We start from the raw sequence: 17,453 nt of genomic DNA on the forward strand, positions 1-17,453 counted from the left end.
TTGGTCCCCTTTATCACCGTTTCTGGGGTGTGCCTACAGTACCAGAGTCGTCGGGCAGAGCCCAGTGATGGACGGTCGGCATGAGGTGAGTCGCAATCTTCAGAGTTGTGAGTTTCTCAGGTAAGTCCAGCTATGTTGTTTGGCCATTCTGGCAAAGATATCGATGAGGTAAGTCACTCTTCTCAAATATCTGCATCCTCCCCGGTGAGTATATGCTGCTCTTCCCCGAATATCTGACTCCGTCTACCCAAACTCCATATGTGTCCTTAGTGTTGGCATGGATGTACTGCAGGAGTGGCAAGGGTCAAAAGGACGTGGTCGTTGAGAGTACCAGAGGGTCTCGAGCTTGCATAGTTTATATCGATATCCATACCTGTACCATGTACTCAGCATGCCGTAATGCGACCGTAACACTGCAATCTGCAGCGTGTTTAGCTACACTATTGTACTGCATCATAAGTGATTCCCTATTGATATACAGCTGGCGCAAGCGAGGAACCGGCACCCGGAAACCGTGCAAATTCCCATGTTTTACAGATGTAAATCCCACCCTTCCAACCCGCTGTCTAACCGAGGTTTTTCGCCTGTCTGAGACCACACCAGATTGACCGTGGAAAGCCGTCATCTTGACGCGCTTTTTGCTCGTCCATAAACCGGTGTTCACCCAGGGTTTTCTGCTCCATTTCCTTGGCCGGACCGCACTATTTCCTCGGTTTTCCCCTGTGGGTTTTGCACAGTCCCGGGCGCCATAGTGTACAATAGCTTTGAATCTGCTCGGATCCAGGGAGAATTGAGACATGAGCGACGTGGTAATCGTTCTGGAGGTGATGGCTGGGGGGAGTGTAATGTTGAACACTTTATATACAATCCGGAACCTTGACGTGTACATCACACGACATCTTGGCGATGAAAGTAACCAGTGGCATGGAAGGTGCTGGTATTGGCTTCGGATGAGTTTGAGTTTGAGTTCAAGCTCCGCTGCTGTCGGAAGCAGTCATTCGCTTAAGTCCGATGAGGCGTCATTCTCCGCCCTCAAGCTGACTATGTAGTCCTATCGACCTTTGCAGGTGTTCGGTCGCCCATGAAATCCTCCGCGAGCCCAGCTCGCTACCGAGCCAGATCTGTACTAAACATCATGGGAAGAGCGCGAGAATCCTCGAGTCGATAGACGTTATCACCCATTACCAGCTGTGTAGCCTATTAGTTGAGGCCTCATGATTTGGGTTTGTGCCCTATGGCTACGCGAACTATGTAGAAGGCCGTCCCAGATTTTTTCGAGGACACAACCACAACGCTGCAGACTTTGATTCCGACGACAGGCTACAGCCTGAATACGGTTCAGCGGAGTCACGATGCACCTCAGCTAACACACAGTCGAGTATGCAAACAGCCCTTCGTAGACGAAGTATGCGTGCTTTGACCAAATTCTCGTCTGCCATAGCGGCGTTTTGTTGACATCTGATTAATATTGCCTGAGCGGAGATAGTGACAATGTCGAATCACATTGAAACAGCTAACTTCGGCCAGGACCCCCAGGTATATAACACAGCATTACAACGAGTGATACAATACAATTACCTATCACAACGCATTAGCTTGAACACGCCACCAATAGAGCCTCCATAACAAGAGTCATCGACCAGACACGCGTGTGCGCCTCCGAAGCCCACTCTCACATCTCCTCATCCTCGCCCCGCAGCCCAAGCAACACGTCCAGCCTTCGCCACAACTTCTCCCTCGCCTCCATTCATGCTTCCCTCCTCTCACTCACACACCCGACACAATACCCCATCTCGTTCCACTCCATCTGAACCAACCGCTCAATTCCCTCAAACACGTCGCCAAACCCCGCCTCGAATGCCCCATTTTGCATCAACCGCACCGTCCAACCCGTCTCGTCCGCCTTCTGCGCCCTTGCACACTCCCTCGCCGCAGCGCGCTTCGAGCTCTCCGGCGTCTCCTCTCCGTCCCCATCCGCCGCACCAAGCAATAGCGACGCGAGGGGGCACGGGAACGCCGACGGTAATGGGGGGCGCGCGAGTGCGATCCACTCCCTCTACAACGCGTCCTTCGCGGCTATCAGCCTCACGAAGTCAGACGCGGCAAGTCGCGGTGGGGGCGCGTTCTCCTCGTCCTCGTCCGTCTCGGGCTTAATCGATGCAGGCACGGACTGGGACTCAGCGTGGACGTACGCGGAAAGGTCCTGGCCGAACGTGCCTTCGGGCGCGCGGAGGAGCTCGTAGTATGCGCACTTGAGCAGTTCGGAGACGTTGCATTGCTGCGCGAGCAGGATCGTCTCACGAGCTTGCGCGATACGCTCCGCGGCTGACGACAAGGGAGGGATGCGGGAGAGGTGGGAGGGCCACATCTCGCGGAGGAGATGCGTCGCGAAGGTGAGGATGGTCTTGAAAGAGAGGGCGTGCGCAGCACGAAGGAGGGACGCAAGGACGCGGAAGGGGGGAGGGTTGATCGCGTATGCGCTACACGATCGTATAGATGAGTCAGTATCCTGTATGAGCGTAAGGCCATCACTCACTCATATTCCTGCGTCGAGCGCGTCTAGCAGTCTCTCGAAATCAAGGACACTCACTCCCTTGACGTTGTAGACGAGACAGGAGTCCACGATGTCCTTTTGCTCGATGACTGTCTGGATCGAACATCTCCTTCGAGCTGTAATGATTGAGTTCGCTGCTAGTCACTTGACTACCGTCAACGACAAAGGAAGGACACGCACCTGTCATCGCCAGCAAACAGATCCGCGAAGAATGCTGACTGCTGCGTGAGACGGGACCGATGCAGTCGGAAGAGCGTGTTGTGGACCTGCACGACGACAGACCCGTCGAGATGCCAGAAGTTTGCACTGCGCCTTCGCGATGCAAGTCTGTGTTTGCCCTTATCTTTCGGCATGGTCCTCTCCGGCGCTTCAGGAGACGAGGGGGCAGGCGCCGCGGTAGGCACAGGCACCGAGAGCGACACAGACGTTGGCTTGGACGGAGAAACGGGGCGGGGAAGAGGTTGAGTAGCAGGAGGCGGTGGACCGGCGTCCTGCGTTCGACGTGTGCGCTTTGCCGGCCTGAAAGCGTGATGAGGATGCATACAGCAATGAGGGGCTCGCACAAAGACTTACTGCGAAGCGGCAGGTCGCGAGACCGAGACCGAGGTATCTTGTTGCATCTCCTCTATGTCCATCCCCAAGGGCCGTTTCCTCGTAGGAGGAGGCTTGTTGGGGAGGTTTCCCTTACGGCGCAGGGACCTGGGCGTGCTTGCGAGTGTGCCATTACTGGCCGTGGACGCGACTCGCGGGGAGGTACGTGAGGACGGGGTGGATGGAGTCTGGACGGATTTTCTGGCAGATGTGCGTGTTTGTCGCTGGCTCGAGGCCGACGCGGGACTGTCAGGGACAGACGCGTCGACGAACTCCTGCTTGGGCATCGGGGGCTCGGAGGGAATAACTGAGATGCACTCAGGCGGTTCAGTCTTGTCGGATTCGAGAGGCTCGGATGTCCGTAATGGCAGTGGGTCCGCCTTGGAGCGCGCTTTTGATGTGGACTGGCTGAGGATCTGGGAGACCTCTGGCAGGCTGTCTGAGTCGCTTGAGTCGGATTCACAGTCGAAAGCGGCCAGAAGAGATTTCCGAAGCGTATCTCTGAGAGAAGGCGCGGCGTCGGATAAATGCTCTCGGACGTCGTCAGTGGAAGAAGGAGAGGGATCGTCGTCGTTGGGCGTCGTGCGACCAGCCGTTGGGCGTCGTGCGACCAGCCGCGGTCGCCGTCAGAGCCATCGCGGTCGCCGTCGGAGCCATCGCGTTCGCCGGGCGCCTCTCCGACGCGTCGCGGTTGTCACTGTCCCAGTCAGGCATCACCGCGTCGAGGCCACATAAACGTCGACCTTCTCTCTCGCCGACGGCCATCATCGCGTCCAGGGGCCCTCCAATGTTGCATCAGACCCATGCATTCCGAACATGTGTGTGTTAACAGCCGCGAGTCTCCATGGTGCTTCGCTGCGACAGTCAATGCTGCTTTTTGGCCGTCTTCGATGCTATGTCTACAGGGAGACGGAGCGGACACATTGTGGAGTCTCGTCATTCTAGCCTAGCAGCTCGTTGTCGTCTTTGTGCATGTCTCCATCGATGCTCGATAAGACTAATGGGACACGCGCTTTCCCACTCCTGCAATGTGGGTGCAAGTGTGTGCATGTCCTTGCCGGCTACTGACGCTCGTCAGCAGGACTCGTTGCACGCAACAGAAGCTGCGCATGCTTGCAAGCAAGGGCGCGGTGGGAATGTTTTGAGACAGGGCACCGATCAGCATCGGACTCGATATCAGCACCATACCACTGTACTCTCAACGTCTCCCCACCCTCTTGCTCACCACCACCATCGCACCATCACTCTCCCCGCCCCCCCATTGTCGCCGCAGTGAATCATCTTTGTCTGACTTTGCGGTAAGTGAGAAATTGTCCGGGTAGTGCAGCTCAGCGACTGTGACTCAAACCTATTCACGCAAGGATCCTCCTACTCGAGCTATGCCAGTCCTTGACACCACTACCGGGCAATTCGTCGACATCCGATCCGATGGATCAGTCCCATACGCTATCCTCTCGCACACCTGGGATGCGGGAGGCAAGCAGTCCTACCAAGATGTACGCCGGATACAAGAATCGTCCGACCTCCGGCCTCGTGCGCTCCTCCGTAAGGCGATGCTCGCCTTCCTCTGGGTATTGTTCCTTGTCATGTCCACCATCCTCCACCTTCTGGCTTCCGTCTCGCGCAGTGGTCACCTTACATGCTCGCCGTTTTTGCGCTTACGCGACAGCACACGTGAGCGGGTGGCCGCACAGCTACGCTTCTGGTCCTACTCACTCCGGGAAACAGCGCACGGACTCTCGCTTCGCTTCTCCGTACTGAACGACCTCAGGCTATCAGAGAGGAATTGGGGGGCGTGCGCTATCGCCATCGCCGAAAACCTTCGCTTTCTGTGGATCGACTCGTCTTGCATTGACAAGACGAGCAGCTCCGAGTTGTCCGAGGCAATCAATTCCATGTGCGCCTGGTATCGTAATGCCGTGGTCTGTTATGCGTACCTGGTGGATGTTCCGTGGGCGGAAGACCTGCGATCCGAGGTCATATTACTATCTAGAGAGTGGCGACTCGTAGGGTCGAAGCGTAGCTTGGCTTCGCTCGTGGAGGAAATCACGGGGATCTACCAAGACATCCTGACAGGTGGGAGATCCCTTGATATTATTAGTGTCTCTCGTCACATGTCATGGCCCTCGAGGCGATCCACCACGCGCATCGAAGACCAGGCATATTCGTTGCTTAGTATATTCGATATCGTCCTGACTCCTATCTATGGAGAAGGCGACCGGGCGTTCAGGCGGCTGCAGGAAGAGATCCTGAGGCATATTCCAGACGAGAGCATCTTTGCATGGGAGTCAACGCCATTTCCGGATGATAGGATTCTGGGCTTCACTTCCTTCAAGGGCTCTTTCTCCCCTCCTAGGTACTGGTGCTCTTATAGCCGGATTCCAGGAACCTTCCTCCCGCCCTCACCGTATGCATTCCGAAATAGTCGCGACATCCATGGTGTTGAATATAGCAGACTGCTTTATAACTTTGCTGCCTTCCAAATACCTTTAGATCGGTATAATCTCCCTCGCAAGAGCTATGGCTCGTCGCCCTATGGCATCTCTTCCTCTCATTCCTCTGCGGAGCGGCCAGACACTTCAGCGTCTCATTCCAAACGCCTGGAGCCACGGTCCTAATGGCGTCGAGCTGTGGTTCTTGGTCGTGCTCTCTTGTTATCGCGCAAGCCATGTCGGACCTCATCTCTTAGCCCGGCTCTGCTGGAGCCCATGTCGCGACAGCAGGGATAACATGGACAACATGGACGGGCACCTGATTCTGAATCCTGGAACCCTTCGTGTTCTCACAAACATGAACGGGAAGCGTAAGCACATGTGGTGTGAGACCCCTTTCCCAATTTCCTTCCACAACCTCGTGTCATGCGGAGCAGATATACGTCCTAATCTGGTCTATATGCACTATCCTGGACGTCTCCGACGAGCTCTAGTGTCCAGTGACCGAGGGAGTGCCAGTACCCAGCTCAAGGTGACGATGCTACAATGGACGAAGACTCGCCTCCAGCTTCGTGGATATGTGGCTCAGTGGGGTGACGAAGACAAAGACACGAATGCACTTACTAGTCAATCTTCGGAGCATTCAATGGAGCCTCGTGTCGTTCTTCACCTTCGGAAACGCGGTGGATTATCCCTCAGTATATCCTGGACCTTCTCCCGAAAAAAAGGTTTCATGGTGGAATTAGAAGGCTATTACCGACCTAACCAGCTCGGTGTACGTGGGTCTGGCAGGGCTAGGGACCTGAACGCGGGCGCGAATCGCGTTGGACACTTTCTAAGCTTGCGTAACTTCGGAGGGCTCGAAGCTGTAACAGTGTACGCCGGACTGGCTAAACACGCGCCTAACCATTACTACCTACTCTTCATGGACATCGATGAATATCCGACACTCAAGGTGAGCAACGCCCTTCGCAATCAGCTGCAGACAGCTATTGAGATTCAGAAGAGTGATAGCGTCCCCAACGATCTCACTTCTTGCCCGCGCGAGATAGTCAGTGGCCCCTGGCGAGCGGCTGACGTCGCTCGCTATTCCGCTCCAGTCGACCAGGACCTTCACAAAGTATCGGGTCTTCCCACCGCATCGAAACCCAATCGTGAGCGAGAGCAAACGCCGTTCGAGGCCCTGTATCACGTCTCTGAGCTCGATCTCCAGCTTTGTCTTGGGCTTCATTCTGGTTTTGCTTGACGATTCTGGTCCAAACTTTCCCATCAACACCATATCCCGAGCGTTTGAGGTCTTTGCTTTCTCCCCCAAGATCCACCGAGCTCATTCTCATTCTGCGCCCGCTTGTCCCCCATTTCCCCTCCACACTCAGGCTACTCCTGCGCAGGGCAGCAGCGGGATTGAAACCGTCGTGCTATATGCAGGTGCAAGTCGTGCTTCAGGTTCTTGTTTCCGCGGCACGGACAGGTACCACACGTCCGCCCAGAGGGCATCATATAATTTCATCACACCGTTCAGACGTTCATCGCGCCAAATGTTTCTCTAACCCCTCCTTGCCAAGCATTCCCTCTGCCTATCAAATATTCTTGAAAACAGCATCCATATTCATAGAGGGCGCACAGTTGTACGGTGCACCCGGAGCACGTTGAGCGGTTTACATGTAGTGGAGCTGGATCAATGTCTCCCCTCACGGATAATCCGAATTCGGAAACTCCGGGGACAGCTCTCCCAATACGGATACGTCGACGTGCGAGTGGGCGTCGTCGCCGTTCTCCCTCGTCCCTGCCCATGCGTCAGCCACAGACTGTTGAGGTGAGCATCTGTTGATCTGGTCTCTTCCTCTGTTCCTCGACGTTCTCGAGCGACAGTGGATGGCCAGTCACTGGCCAGCCTTCAGAGTCGTTGCCGATCCCGGTCAAGCCCGCCTCATGCCGTGTCAATCACTCCGGCCGCCACCATCATCATCCTCCCCACTGACGGCCATGGCCTCGACCCCTTATCCACGAGACATCTTGCACCCGACTCTGACCATCCATTCCGAATTTCCATGCTCTTCTGGCACTCCCCCTATGGTCTCTCTTGCGGACCAACTCCTCCTCGTTGATCATAGGGCCGCTCAATTCTTGAGGACGCAGGACGCGTTCAGAGGCCATTGATGGAGATGATGGGCTAAGCGAGACTAGCCGACAAGCTCGCCTTCGAAACCCCTTGAGCGACGATGACATTCCTCCCCCTTCACAAAGTGCCTCAAGGGTAGTGTCAATCGATGCGGAAGGATTTCATCTTCAACATACTCGTGATTCATATTTTTATGTGAGGTTTGGGACACGACAGACCTCTTGAAAAACAACGGGCACGAGAAATGAGGTCGGTACCTCGCCGTATGCGGCAGGTTCGGCTAGCCCATCACATCCATCAAACGAGCTCTGAGTGCATCCTGCATCCTGCGTCCTGAAGAATTGAGCGGCCCTCATGTCTCACATCAAATTCGAGCCTAAGTCAGAGCCTTCTCTATCAGGTCAGTCCCTCGTTGCTCCTATCGCCGTCCCTACGATCACCGACTCCAACGGATCCATGGTCGACAAGAAGAACCCTCGCATGCGTCTGGGCCGCATGCAGGTCGAAGCGGGGCTGTGATGTCGCGCACGAATAAACGAGTAAGTCCCTCCTCCGCTCGTCCTCAAATCATCCTGGTTGCCAAATGCCCAACGATAGAGAGCAGAAAAACAAGATTCCGAAGCCGAGGATGTCAAGCGCATCAAGACAGACGACAACTCTCCTACCGAAGCCCTCGCTCCTCTTCAAGAAATCCCACAGAGGAATAGGAGTGCCGAGTTCTGGTATCCTGACGGTAACGTAGTCATCGTTATCGCCGACACCGCGTTCAAGCTCTACCAAGCACGCCTCTCGCGCTTCTCTGCGGTCTTCGCCAGACGCTTTGATACTGAGGACGTCCAAGCTTTGGAGCGGATGGATGGTTGCACCGTGTATCCTTTGACCGGGCTCAGTGTAGATGACTTCGAGCAATTTCTCGCGGTTTTAGAGGACCCCTTGTGCGTTGCTCCCTCTTTAAGGCGAGTACCTCCCCTAACAATTATCTTCTCCCGACGCCTTCGTGCAGTAAATTCACCTCCACGGCACCCTCCCAAGAGACTCTCATCCCCATCCTCCGCGCCTCCCAAGCCCTCGAGTGCCAGAAAGCGCGCGATCTTGCCGTCGAGAAGCTTCGCGCGCTCTGGCCGCATGACGACCCCTCCCTCCCGGGCGGCCGTCGCCCCTGGACGACTGCGGTAACCGTTATCCATGCCTCACGCGAATGCGCGGTGTCCGAGCTCCGCGTGCGCGCCTTGTACGAACTCATCCGCGACGCCCAGTTCTGGCACGCGCAAGCGCGGAAGCGCGCAACGATCGAGCTGTCCGACCAAGACATCATCGGGCTCTTCTTCGCGCGCCAGTGGTTGCAAGGGGCATGGCAGGAGTGCGCGTTCACCGCGCCATCTGCGAAGGGATATACGGGTGCTCCCGAGGGAGGTTGCGGCGGCGCGGTGCAGAGGGCGGGGTGCCTCCCAGGACGCGCGGCCGGCCCCACCCGGCGAGCAGCATGGCTGACCGACATAATCGTCACTGGCGACTTCGACAAGGGAAAACAAGATCCTATTGGCTACTTGCAGGCCATGGTTGAGGGAACAAAGAAGAGATACAGAGACGTAGGTTGGTGCGAGACATGCATGGAGGAGAGGAAGCAAGCGTGGAGGGAGGCTCAACAGAAATGGTGGGGCAGTCTCAGCGTGTTCTTCAAGAACTAGTATGCGTGTTATCCCATCGCAGCACCTGCAGATTTAGATAGACCGCAAACTGTGGCTAGTATGCATTGGATGTACCGCGCTGAAAGTGCAGAGTGACTCGTCGTGCTCTATGGCAATTCGCTGAGCTCACAATCAGTCTCTCTCGACCAGATATCGCTGTCTACAATTCAGTTTGCCCAATCTCCCTCCTATTGGAAGGTTTCAAACGACCCATGCAGAGTCCCACAGACGTGGTTGTCTTGCGAGGTTCACGGCAGAGTTCATAGACGTGAGGTAGCCGATCGCGGACACTGGGTGCTGTACTTCCCGACATCCCTCTTCGTTTCGAGTTGCGGAGGTTCTAGTAGCTCTTGCTGCAGTCCAACGACTTTGCCCGGAAGGCGCTTCGACTCATGCGAATTGTGGTTTCTTAGTACTTCAGCAGGCCCTCCACAGGCTGTTGAGCCAGTTCCATCTTTGTCGGAGAAGTCAGCAAGAACAAACGAAAGATGCAGGAGTCGCCCTGGTGGGACCGAGCCTCCGAGCCTTTGCGTGGTTAAGTGCGACAAGTCAGAGTCTTATATTCTGCATCACTTCGTGCTGTCATAACGCACTGTGTAAGGACTCCGATTAGAATGAACCTCATTGCGCCAACAAGACCGTAGTCAAGGTGTCGCCATCGAGAACACCCTGCCAGCTAGACTCCGCAAACCATCGGGCGGGCCCTCTTTGTATTACTGCCGTCAATTATGCGTGCGGACCAGTGCGCCGCATTCTCCATGTCTCGCTTGCGTACTTTTCTACGTTCCAAAGACGTCATCCGTTTTAATTTACGATCGCCGTAGTGAGAGCCCGAGGTTCGAGCTTCTCTGCAAACAGAGGTAAGGAAGACATGGTTTGTATATCTACAGCTTCTAATCCATTACACACAACTCTCTAACATACAAGCGGATATCGATACTATACTTCACCAATTTGGCCTCTCTTCTCGATATTCGTGGAGCCCATACTGCGATATACATCCTCCGACTCGCTATGGCACCCAAGTCTATCCACTGTCGAGTTAACGGTGTACTGTGTCCCAGCGCTACCAACCACAGAGTGATTGAACACTAGGGTACCCAGCGGTCCCGCCGCTCGCTCCGCCTCCCGCTCCCCATTGACCTGTGAGACCCCACGGTCGATTGGGGATCGCTTCATTGCGACAAGGACAATGATAAACGTCGGATATATTGCCTGCAGGTACGATGTGAGTGCTAACATCCGGGAGGAGAACTCGTAGCACACTGACGGCTATGGGCAAGAGACATGCATCAGTGAAAAACCACCCGGTTTGCGCGAAAGCGCTAGCACTGCTCGTCACTTCGGCCGGTCGCCTTAGTTGGTATACGGCCAGGAACATCTGCAGTGCATCATAAACCTGCTGTCCCTACCGAACACGAACACAGTGCTCACCAGCATGGCACAGTAAATAGTACCAGACTCGACGAGCAGAGCGAGCGCTCTCCAAGTAGCCGTTGCGCCTCCGTCTGAGCCGAAGTACGCCTTCACCGAACGTCTATGTTCCCTATTCTCAATGTATGTGATTAGCCGATGCGTCGGGTGAGACTGTTTTTATCCACTCACCATGCTTTGTACGCAATCAAAGAAGTCGCAAGCAAGTTCGTGACCATGGACAGGATCATGAAGGCATCCGCAAACCCATCGACACCTATCAGCATTTGGAGCTGCAAGGAGGGGCCAGTCTCTGAGTTGTGGACATTGATGACACCGCATACTGACAAAGACCGTGCATGAGAAGTTTGTACGCGAGGGACTTGTACAGTATGATGACGAACCGAGGGTCAAGGCCAAGAGCGGGGGTCCCATGAAGTAGACGATTCTGTTGCTCCACACAACACAGGCACGCCACCACACGACGGCATCGCCGATAATTATCTATCCGGATAGCAACGTCAGAACGCACATATCGTTTCAAAGCACAAGTTTGCACACATTAGTTCCGGCAGCGATCGTCATCATCCAGGACTGTATCCCGACGACGCGCTCGAGAGAAGCGGTGCTGCTGTCCGCGTCGTAGGTAGATGATGTGATGCCAGTCGTGGCTTGGGACATGATCTGGCTGACGCTTAGCCGGTTCCACACCAAGACGGACATGTAGACGCTTGTTGAAGAGTATAGAAGAAGGGTGCTAAGGAATAGCAGCAGAACCGATCTCCGAGCGAGCAACCCTTGACGACTGAGAGGGAACAGTCAGCATTGGCAGGATGGGAAGAGCGCAAAGAATCGCTTGCATGAGGAAGGCTAAGGCGACGCCCACGAGTGCCGTCAGGACACCTAGCGGATTGTCAGTCGTAGTTGACTGCCAAGTATTGCATAACATACCGAACGCTACACTTGCAATGAATAGCTGAACGCTTGACTGACTTTCGCTGCTGGTAAAGTATGTGATGATTGATAGTGCAGCTTCGTTGGCTCCAACCTCACGGGACAGTAAAGATATCGAGCTAGTCGGGGACATTGTAGCTGAGTCCAGCAAAGGAGGGTCGAAGAGAGCTCTGGAGAATCTAGGGACTCCACGCAGCGATGCGCCTTTAAGCTTCACACGGAGAAAGGGCAGATCATAGCACCCCGGCTCAGATCGGCATCGCATGACCCCAGCCCCGGAAGGGAAGATCGACAAGAAAAGACATGAATAAACGTGACGGTCGCCATCTCTCGGAAGCAGGCCAGACGATTATAGCTTCATCGCTCGCATTGCACAGGAGCCCTGAGCTCGTCTAGCGTGCTTCAGCCATACTGAGATACAAGTTGTTGCTCGCCATGAACTCGCCTCACGGACTCTGTCAACTTGCGGTGGACAGTCAAGACAAGTGGTGTCGCGATTGACCGGTGGGATATGCGCCGTGAATCGTCGTGTGACAGATGCTGGCAAATAAGATTGCTTCCGCAGCGGCTTCTTTCTCGGAAGCCTCGCGCATATAACCCCTGGCTGAGGTACGCTCTCACCTATATGCACAGGTCAGCCAACGCGTGGCGAGCTTATCGTGTGCTGAATGCGACAGACCTGGCCGTTGGATATTCTTGAGTGGCGGACCGTCGAAAGACGGTGCCTATGGCAGAGATACCGGCTTTTGAGCGGGTGCAAGGGTAAGGTTCGTAGACGCAACAAGGACAGGCATTGTACCAACTCCGGCCGAGCACCGGTCTGGATCTTCTGGCCTCACGTCGGCTCGCGTGCAGACGACATGATTCGTTTGCGGGCAGGCTGTCGCACTGTGATCGCCACAGACTTACGCTATCAAGAGGCCATGCACGTTAATTCGGATGACGAACAGTCATGCATCGGAATGCTCACTGAAGGGGGGGAGTTGCTATCGCTGTCTTGGAATGCTATGCAGTACAGCAATCCACGGGCGCATGTCAGATCTCGGAGCATATGAGCGAAAACGCCGGGCTTCCGAGCAAGCATAAAGCTTTGCGAGGACATACCTTCTGCTGCTTCTTGCCATGAGTGCTGATATAGTTACAGATCAGGTCGAGGTTGTTGCTCTGCCTTGGGTGAATATGCGATTCAGTTGAGCCGCTTCGCTGGCACTTCCGAAGCCGGTGTGGGCTGACCGATGCATATGACATCATCCACCCCAGGCGCTTGCATAGCGCTTGCCAGGCCTGTCCGAGTTTGTGCCTCGCCTCGTCTCTGCTCTAACGTGCATAAGCCACACGATCCCCCACCGGGCAGCTTGAGGAGACCATTCAACACTGACCAGTCAGGCTCGGAAAGTGAGTATGCGGCGGGCGGTGCACGGACATCTCGGGTGCGAATCAGGTTGCGCGCATGGGTAGAGCTCGCACGGACGATCCGAGAGGAAGAGAGATAGGGGGAGAGTGAGCAGCGAGGACGAAGGCGGCGGGTAGTGAAAAGGAGATGGCGAGGAAGGAGGCATGCGCTGTGGACTGCAGCTGAGGTCGTAGGGGGAGGCCCAGTACTCGGGCGGGCTGGCGTTGGGGCGACGACCGAGTGCAGCACCCGTCGGTGGGCTATGCGGCAGGGGTGGACGACGCAATGCGCTCTGATGGCGACCAGCCGGCAAAAGATGGTCAGAAATAATAACAAGGAGTCCGTAGCTCATCCTACCCCATCTCCTCCCTCAACCTCCGACGATCAAGTCGTCATCTCTGACATTCGTCGTCGTCCATCGTCCGCCTCCAGCTCGCGCGTTGGGAGCTTCGCCAGGCGTATGAAGCGCGCTCCTCCGCGTCCCCCCTGGCAGCAACATGGCGTGCACGCGCTGCCCGGCGTCTGGCGCCCGGGACGGCAAGAAGCCCCGCCGCGCCGCCGCGTGGGCCGTCGACATCGCCCGGGGACCCCCCATTCTCTCGTCCTCGCGCGAAGCGATCATGCAGACGCACGCCGTGCAGCAGTGGCTGGAGGGGCTCAAGCGCCAGAGCGAGCACGAGTGGTGCACGCGGCCTTCGGTGGCGAAATTCCTATCTAAGCTGGTTTCCTTTGCGGACGTCGTCTGGTGTGTGAGAGCCTGGTCTCGTAAGACTGCGGTAGTATGATGGTGTGCGTTTACCTGCAGTCAGAAAGGCACCGCTGGTGCGGTCGTCACTCTGTGCACGCCCTGGCAGCGTTGAGAGGTGAAAGCGAGATCTCTTCCGGCACTCGTATATCGTACAACCGATTATCCTCAGGTGTATGCGTGCGCTTTCATGATTCAGCGCATGCCTGCGGAACCCTCCCTACCTCAGTTCGTGGTCGCATCCGTGAACGACGTCGTCGCGAACCCGACCTGGCTGTTTCCCTCGTCGAACACGTAGTAGAACCGCTGGAGGAACGCGAAGCCGTCGACAAAGTCCATGCCCTTGCCGCTTGGCCTGCCCAGGTCGTTCACGATGAGGTAGATGCTATCCGCCTGTCCTCCGATGCCTGTGTTCAGCTGGACGCAAGGGAAGAGAGCACGTCAGAGTGTATGTGACCAGCGTGCATAAACCTCGAAAGGGAAGATCACGTACAGCACGCGGCCAAAGCTGCGCATTCGGCGTGAGCTCGTATGCAGTCTGCCAAATCATCAGGTGGGGATCCTACACAGGCGAAAGGTGGTTTGGTCTAATGACGTACGCCGCCGATGTTGAAGGTCAAAGGCTGCAGATTGCTGAATTGTTCCGGCGTAATCTGGAGAAACCCGGTCACTAGGTCAAGGGTGGCTCCCGTAACCTGCTGATATTTCTGTAATGCATCTGGCACAGCACAAAGCGACGTCAGTCGGCGCACCACTGGCAGCGAACTAGGATTGAGCTGACCGGAGGCGAGGAGAATGAGGGTAGTGCCGGTGTCGGTGATACCCGCAGAAGAGAGAAGCTCTGTGCTCCCGTACGAGATGGTTTGATCGATGCCAACAAACTGATCGGCTGGCGACGTCGAAGTGATGGGCCTGTACACGGAGACAGTACGTCTGTGAGCCAAGCACAAGAGCTCACAGCAAGTCGTCTAGACTCGGGGACGCACACAAAGTGCAGAGGACCGGTGAACTTCGAGGGGTCGATCGCACCAAACGTCAGCTCCCCGTTCACCTGATCCGGGGAAGTCGTGGGCTCGAACGAGATGCCGATGAGACGCTCCGGGATGAGCCCCTGGGAGAAGGCGTTCTCCGTGACGGTTGTGATCGTCCCTCCGCCGGAAATGGTGCCAGAAGTCAAGTCGACTGGTCCGATGCTACGAGCGGAGGATTCGTAAAGAGAAACCCCGTGGAGACGAGGGTGCTCACCCCAAGATTCCGTCCACGCCGTCGAAGCCCACCGCAACCTGGGCCGAGCCTACGCCCTGGTTCGGAATCACAAGACTACCAAGCGTCACCGTATCGACAAACTCTTCCCCGGCGAAGGACCCAGAGCCGTATGTAACCGCCTGAATTGAACATTCCAAGCCGGCGTCAGTGACAGTCGTCACGGAAACACGATCTCGTATGCAGCCAGACATCGAACCCACCACTTCTTCGTTTGTATCGACGCTGCTGCCCGTCTTCACATACGGTTTGTCGGGGGTCGCACCGACCCAGGTGACAGAGCTCCCGGTATCGACGATCAGGTCGTAGAACGTAGGCGGAGAGCCGACGCCCACGCTGGCGACGTAGCTCACGACGCCGTCGGACACGTCGAAATCGACCTGCCGCCTGAACGAGGTCGACCCGTTCGTGTTGGACGTGGACGCCTTCGCTTGAGCTGCGCGCGCTGCGAGAAACCTCGCACGGGCTTGATCCCGTTGGACGATGGTCTGACCTCCGGTCGCCGTAGCGTTGAAGCGACGCACAAGGGGAAGTGAGATGGGCGGGTCACGGATGACAATAGGATTGGCTGCAGCGCCCGCCGTGAGTGCGGTGACGCAAAGGGCGAGGAGTGTAGTGAAGCGAGGCATGACAAGGGAGCCAGTCTGAGTGAAGGAGAGGGATGTCTGAGACTACCCTTGAAGGGCAGGTGGGTGGTGGACGAACCTAATATACTTGTGTCATATGTGCGGGCATCGGCTTAATGATTGCTGGGCCGTGTGTGCATCGCATGACAGCACACACTAATGGTACTAGCTAGTGCACTCATACGGATTCGTCGGGAATGTACTTCCACTGAAGCAAAGCGACTCTGGGAAGATGCGTGCCTGGAATTGTACTGAATAGGGGCATCGACCGCTCCCACCGTTTCGCAGACGGGTCGTCTTGGCCACTTGTCTCCCACGGTGATGGTTCGTACCGAGTTTGGAGCTGCTCGAAATCTGCTTGCATATTCTGCGTCTAGACGAACAAGTGAGAATCGAATCTCCGAGCGAGAACAGCATACGCTCTCCTGCCATATGACAGGCTGATCGCTGTCGGCGGTTTCGACTGCGGACGAAGCTCGTTTTGCGACCTCGAATGTTTAGCAAGTTCTCAGGAGAGTCCGGCTGTTCGCCTGGTTGGGGACCGATCGAGAACCCTGTGCACCGAAGGTGAGACGTGATGGGTCTAAGATACACGATTTCACTCACCATGAAAGCCCGTTCTATCACCCGGTGCGTTCTGACGGTTGACAGTATGCTGGGAAATGAATGACATTCCTGAGTACAGACGCGCATGGCATTAGACTGACATGATAGGACGAGTTAGAGCCGCGCATCTGTGGGCAGCATATCCACCACCAAGGCCACGGCGCTCGCCCTCGTGCGCTATCGACTCCGCCGTTTGCAATGCGACATCCACGATGTAGACAAGATACGACTCACGAGTACTCAAGCACCGCGAGCCTAAGTCCAGTCAGGCAGCCATCGTATTCGTTTCCTTCCCATGGCAGGTTAGTTATGATCAGTCCTGTAAGGTGTTTCAGGCAACCGAAGATAGCTTGAGATGCGGCCTAGTAATCACGCCAATCCTATTTGATGGTTCATATCAGATCACCGTCCGCCATAGTCTCAGAAAAGCTGGCATACGATGATACAGTGGGTCAGAAACAGCCACTTTGCAAGTTAACTTGCGATAATCGTGCGTTTAGGCCATGCCATACGGAATTGAATGGGTATACAGGCAGCCGTCGCAAGAGTTGCGGGCGCAAACGCGCGCTGCGAGAACCGATTGTGGCTTTTGCAGCCCACGGACTGAGGTCTGTATAAGATCCATGCTGGTCGTCAATGATTCATTACGGTCCTTCAGCTGTAGATTAGTAGGCGTCGTTCACGCGACTTAGAAACGCACCCACGCACAAGTGCACCATGCGAGATGGGGAGTCGCAATCAATGCATGTACTGGGGATTTGTTGCCTTTGCTGCAGTAGCAGGTATGGATGTAGAAGCTGAGATCCTCTATAGAGGCTCCGAGGCTAACCAGGATCAGAGAATAACTAAGTGTCGAACATTGAGTAGTATACTAGTCAAGCCTATGTAGTCAGGACTCGGAGAGACCGTGAAAGCAAGCGCGGCGGCTGTACCGGTTCTCTCCGAGGGGACGTTCACACGCCTGCGGGCGTCTCAGCCCATTGTACATCGCAACGTGCGCCGACCTCCCTTCTGCCCTTCCGTCCCTCTATGTAATCTGAAGAGGGCCAATCTTGTCAACCCATAT

The 17,453-nt window shown here is 55.7% G+C and overlaps 8 protein-coding genes across 8 annotated transcripts; 4 read left to right on the forward strand and 4 right to left on the reverse strand.

Annotated features, from left to right (window-relative positions):
* Nucleotides 1-2,056: 2,056 nt before the first annotated feature.
* DICSQDRAFT_150046 (uncharacterized protein) lies at nucleotides 2,057-2,368 on the reverse strand (the record flags this gene model as incomplete). Its single annotated transcript, XM_007370132.1, has 1 exon — nucleotides 2,057-2,368. The coding sequence occupies one exon, from the start codon at nucleotides 2,366-2,368 to the stop codon at nucleotides 2,057-2,059; it is 312 nt and encodes a 103-aa protein (XP_007370194.1).
* Nucleotides 2,369-2,413: 45 nt separating this feature from the next.
* DICSQDRAFT_140700 (uncharacterized protein) lies at nucleotides 2,414-3,792 on the reverse strand. The gene is made up of 2 exons (XM_007370133.1): nucleotides 3,128-3,792; nucleotides 2,414-3,073 (listed from the first exon to the last, which is right to left on the reverse strand). The coding sequence occupies exons 1-2, from the start codon at nucleotides 3,430-3,432 to the stop codon at nucleotides 2,710-2,712; spliced, it is 669 nt and encodes a 222-aa protein (XP_007370195.1). The 5' UTR covers nucleotides 3,433-3,792; the 3' UTR covers nucleotides 2,414-2,709.
* A 732-nt stretch (nucleotides 3,793-4,524) lies between these two features.
* On the forward strand, nucleotides 4,525-5,433 carry DICSQDRAFT_24948 (uncharacterized protein; the record flags this gene model as incomplete). Its single annotated transcript, XM_007370134.1, has 2 exons — nucleotides 4,525-4,690; nucleotides 4,925-5,433. Coding segments are annotated over 2 exons (675 nt in total), but the record flags the coding sequence as incomplete, so codon positions are not given.
* A 232-nt stretch (nucleotides 5,434-5,665) lies between these two features.
* On the forward strand, nucleotides 5,666-6,823 carry DICSQDRAFT_129712 (uncharacterized protein; the record flags this gene model as incomplete). Its single annotated transcript, XM_007370135.1, has 1 exon — nucleotides 5,666-6,823. One exon carries the CDS (start codon nucleotides 5,666-5,668, stop codon nucleotides 6,821-6,823), a length of 1,158 nt encoding a protein of 385 aa, XP_007370197.1.
* Nucleotides 6,824-8,217: 1,394 nt separating this feature from the next.
* Nucleotides 8,218-9,387, forward strand: DICSQDRAFT_129713 (uncharacterized protein; the record flags this gene model as incomplete). The annotated part of the gene is made up of 3 exons (XM_007370136.1): nucleotides 8,218-8,238; nucleotides 8,297-8,634; nucleotides 8,703-9,387. 3 exons carry the CDS (start codon nucleotides 8,218-8,220, stop codon nucleotides 9,385-9,387), a joined length of 1,044 nt encoding a protein of 347 aa, XP_007370198.1.
* Nucleotides 9,388-10,314: 927 nt separating this feature from the next.
* On the reverse strand, nucleotides 10,315-12,120 carry DICSQDRAFT_163594 (uncharacterized protein). The gene is made up of 8 exons (XM_007370137.1): nucleotides 11,752-12,120; nucleotides 11,661-11,703; nucleotides 11,362-11,605; nucleotides 11,205-11,304; nucleotides 10,993-11,143; nucleotides 10,822-10,933; nucleotides 10,658-10,768; nucleotides 10,315-10,602 (listed from the first exon to the last, which is right to left on the reverse strand). Exons 1-8 carry the CDS (start codon nucleotides 12,017-12,019, stop codon nucleotides 10,327-10,329), a joined length of 1,305 nt encoding a protein of 434 aa, XP_007370199.1. The 5' UTR covers nucleotides 12,020-12,120; the 3' UTR covers nucleotides 10,315-10,326.
* Nucleotides 12,121-13,644: 1,524 nt separating this feature from the next.
* DICSQDRAFT_174312 (uncharacterized protein) lies at nucleotides 13,645-14,007 on the forward strand (the record flags this gene model as incomplete). The annotated part of the gene is made up of 2 exons (XM_007370138.1): nucleotides 13,645-13,892; nucleotides 13,953-14,007. The coding sequence occupies 2 exons, from the start codon at nucleotides 13,645-13,647 to the stop codon at nucleotides 14,005-14,007; spliced, it is 303 nt and encodes a 100-aa protein (XP_007370200.1).
* Nucleotides 14,008-14,117: 110 nt separating this feature from the next.
* Nucleotides 14,118-15,784, reverse strand: DICSQDRAFT_150049 (family A1 protease; the record flags this gene model as incomplete). The annotated part of the gene is made up of 7 exons (XM_007370139.1): nucleotides 14,118-14,309; nucleotides 14,386-14,430; nucleotides 14,492-14,610; nucleotides 14,674-14,804; nucleotides 14,879-15,085; nucleotides 15,138-15,277; nucleotides 15,359-15,784. 7 exons carry the CDS (start codon nucleotides 15,782-15,784, stop codon nucleotides 14,118-14,120), a joined length of 1,260 nt encoding a protein of 419 aa, XP_007370201.1.
* Nucleotides 15,785-17,453: the final 1,669 nt, after the last annotated feature.

The sequence above is a fragment of the Dichomitus squalens genome (genome assembly GCF_000275845.1).
Source record: "Dichomitus squalens LYAD-421 SS1 unplaced genomic scaffold DICSQscaffold_62, whole genome shotgun sequence".
NCBI lineage: Eukaryota > Fungi > Basidiomycota > Agaricomycetes > Polyporales > Polyporaceae > Dichomitus > Dichomitus squalens.

Coding starts and splice junctions, on each gene's coding strand:
- DICSQDRAFT_140700 (XM_007370133.1), bottom strand. CDS start 3,432: ATGCCCAAGCAGGAGTTCGTCGACGCGTCTGTCCCTGACAGTCCCGCG. Junction 3,074..3,127: donor TCGCGACCTGCCGCTTCGCA/GTAAGTCTTTGT, acceptor TCACGCTTTCAG/GCCGGCAAAGCGCACACGTC.
- DICSQDRAFT_163594 (XM_007370137.1), bottom strand. CDS start 12,019: ATGCGATGCCGATCTGAGCCGGGGTGCTATGATCTGCCCTTTCTCCGT. Junction 11,305..11,361: donor CGATCGCTGCCGGAACTAAT/GTGTGCAAACTT, acceptor CTATCCGGATAG/ATAATTATCGGCGATGCCGT. Junction 10,603..10,657: donor CATGTCTCTTGCCCATAGCC/GTCAGTGTGCTA, acceptor TCGTACCTGCAG/GCAATATATCCGACGTTTAT.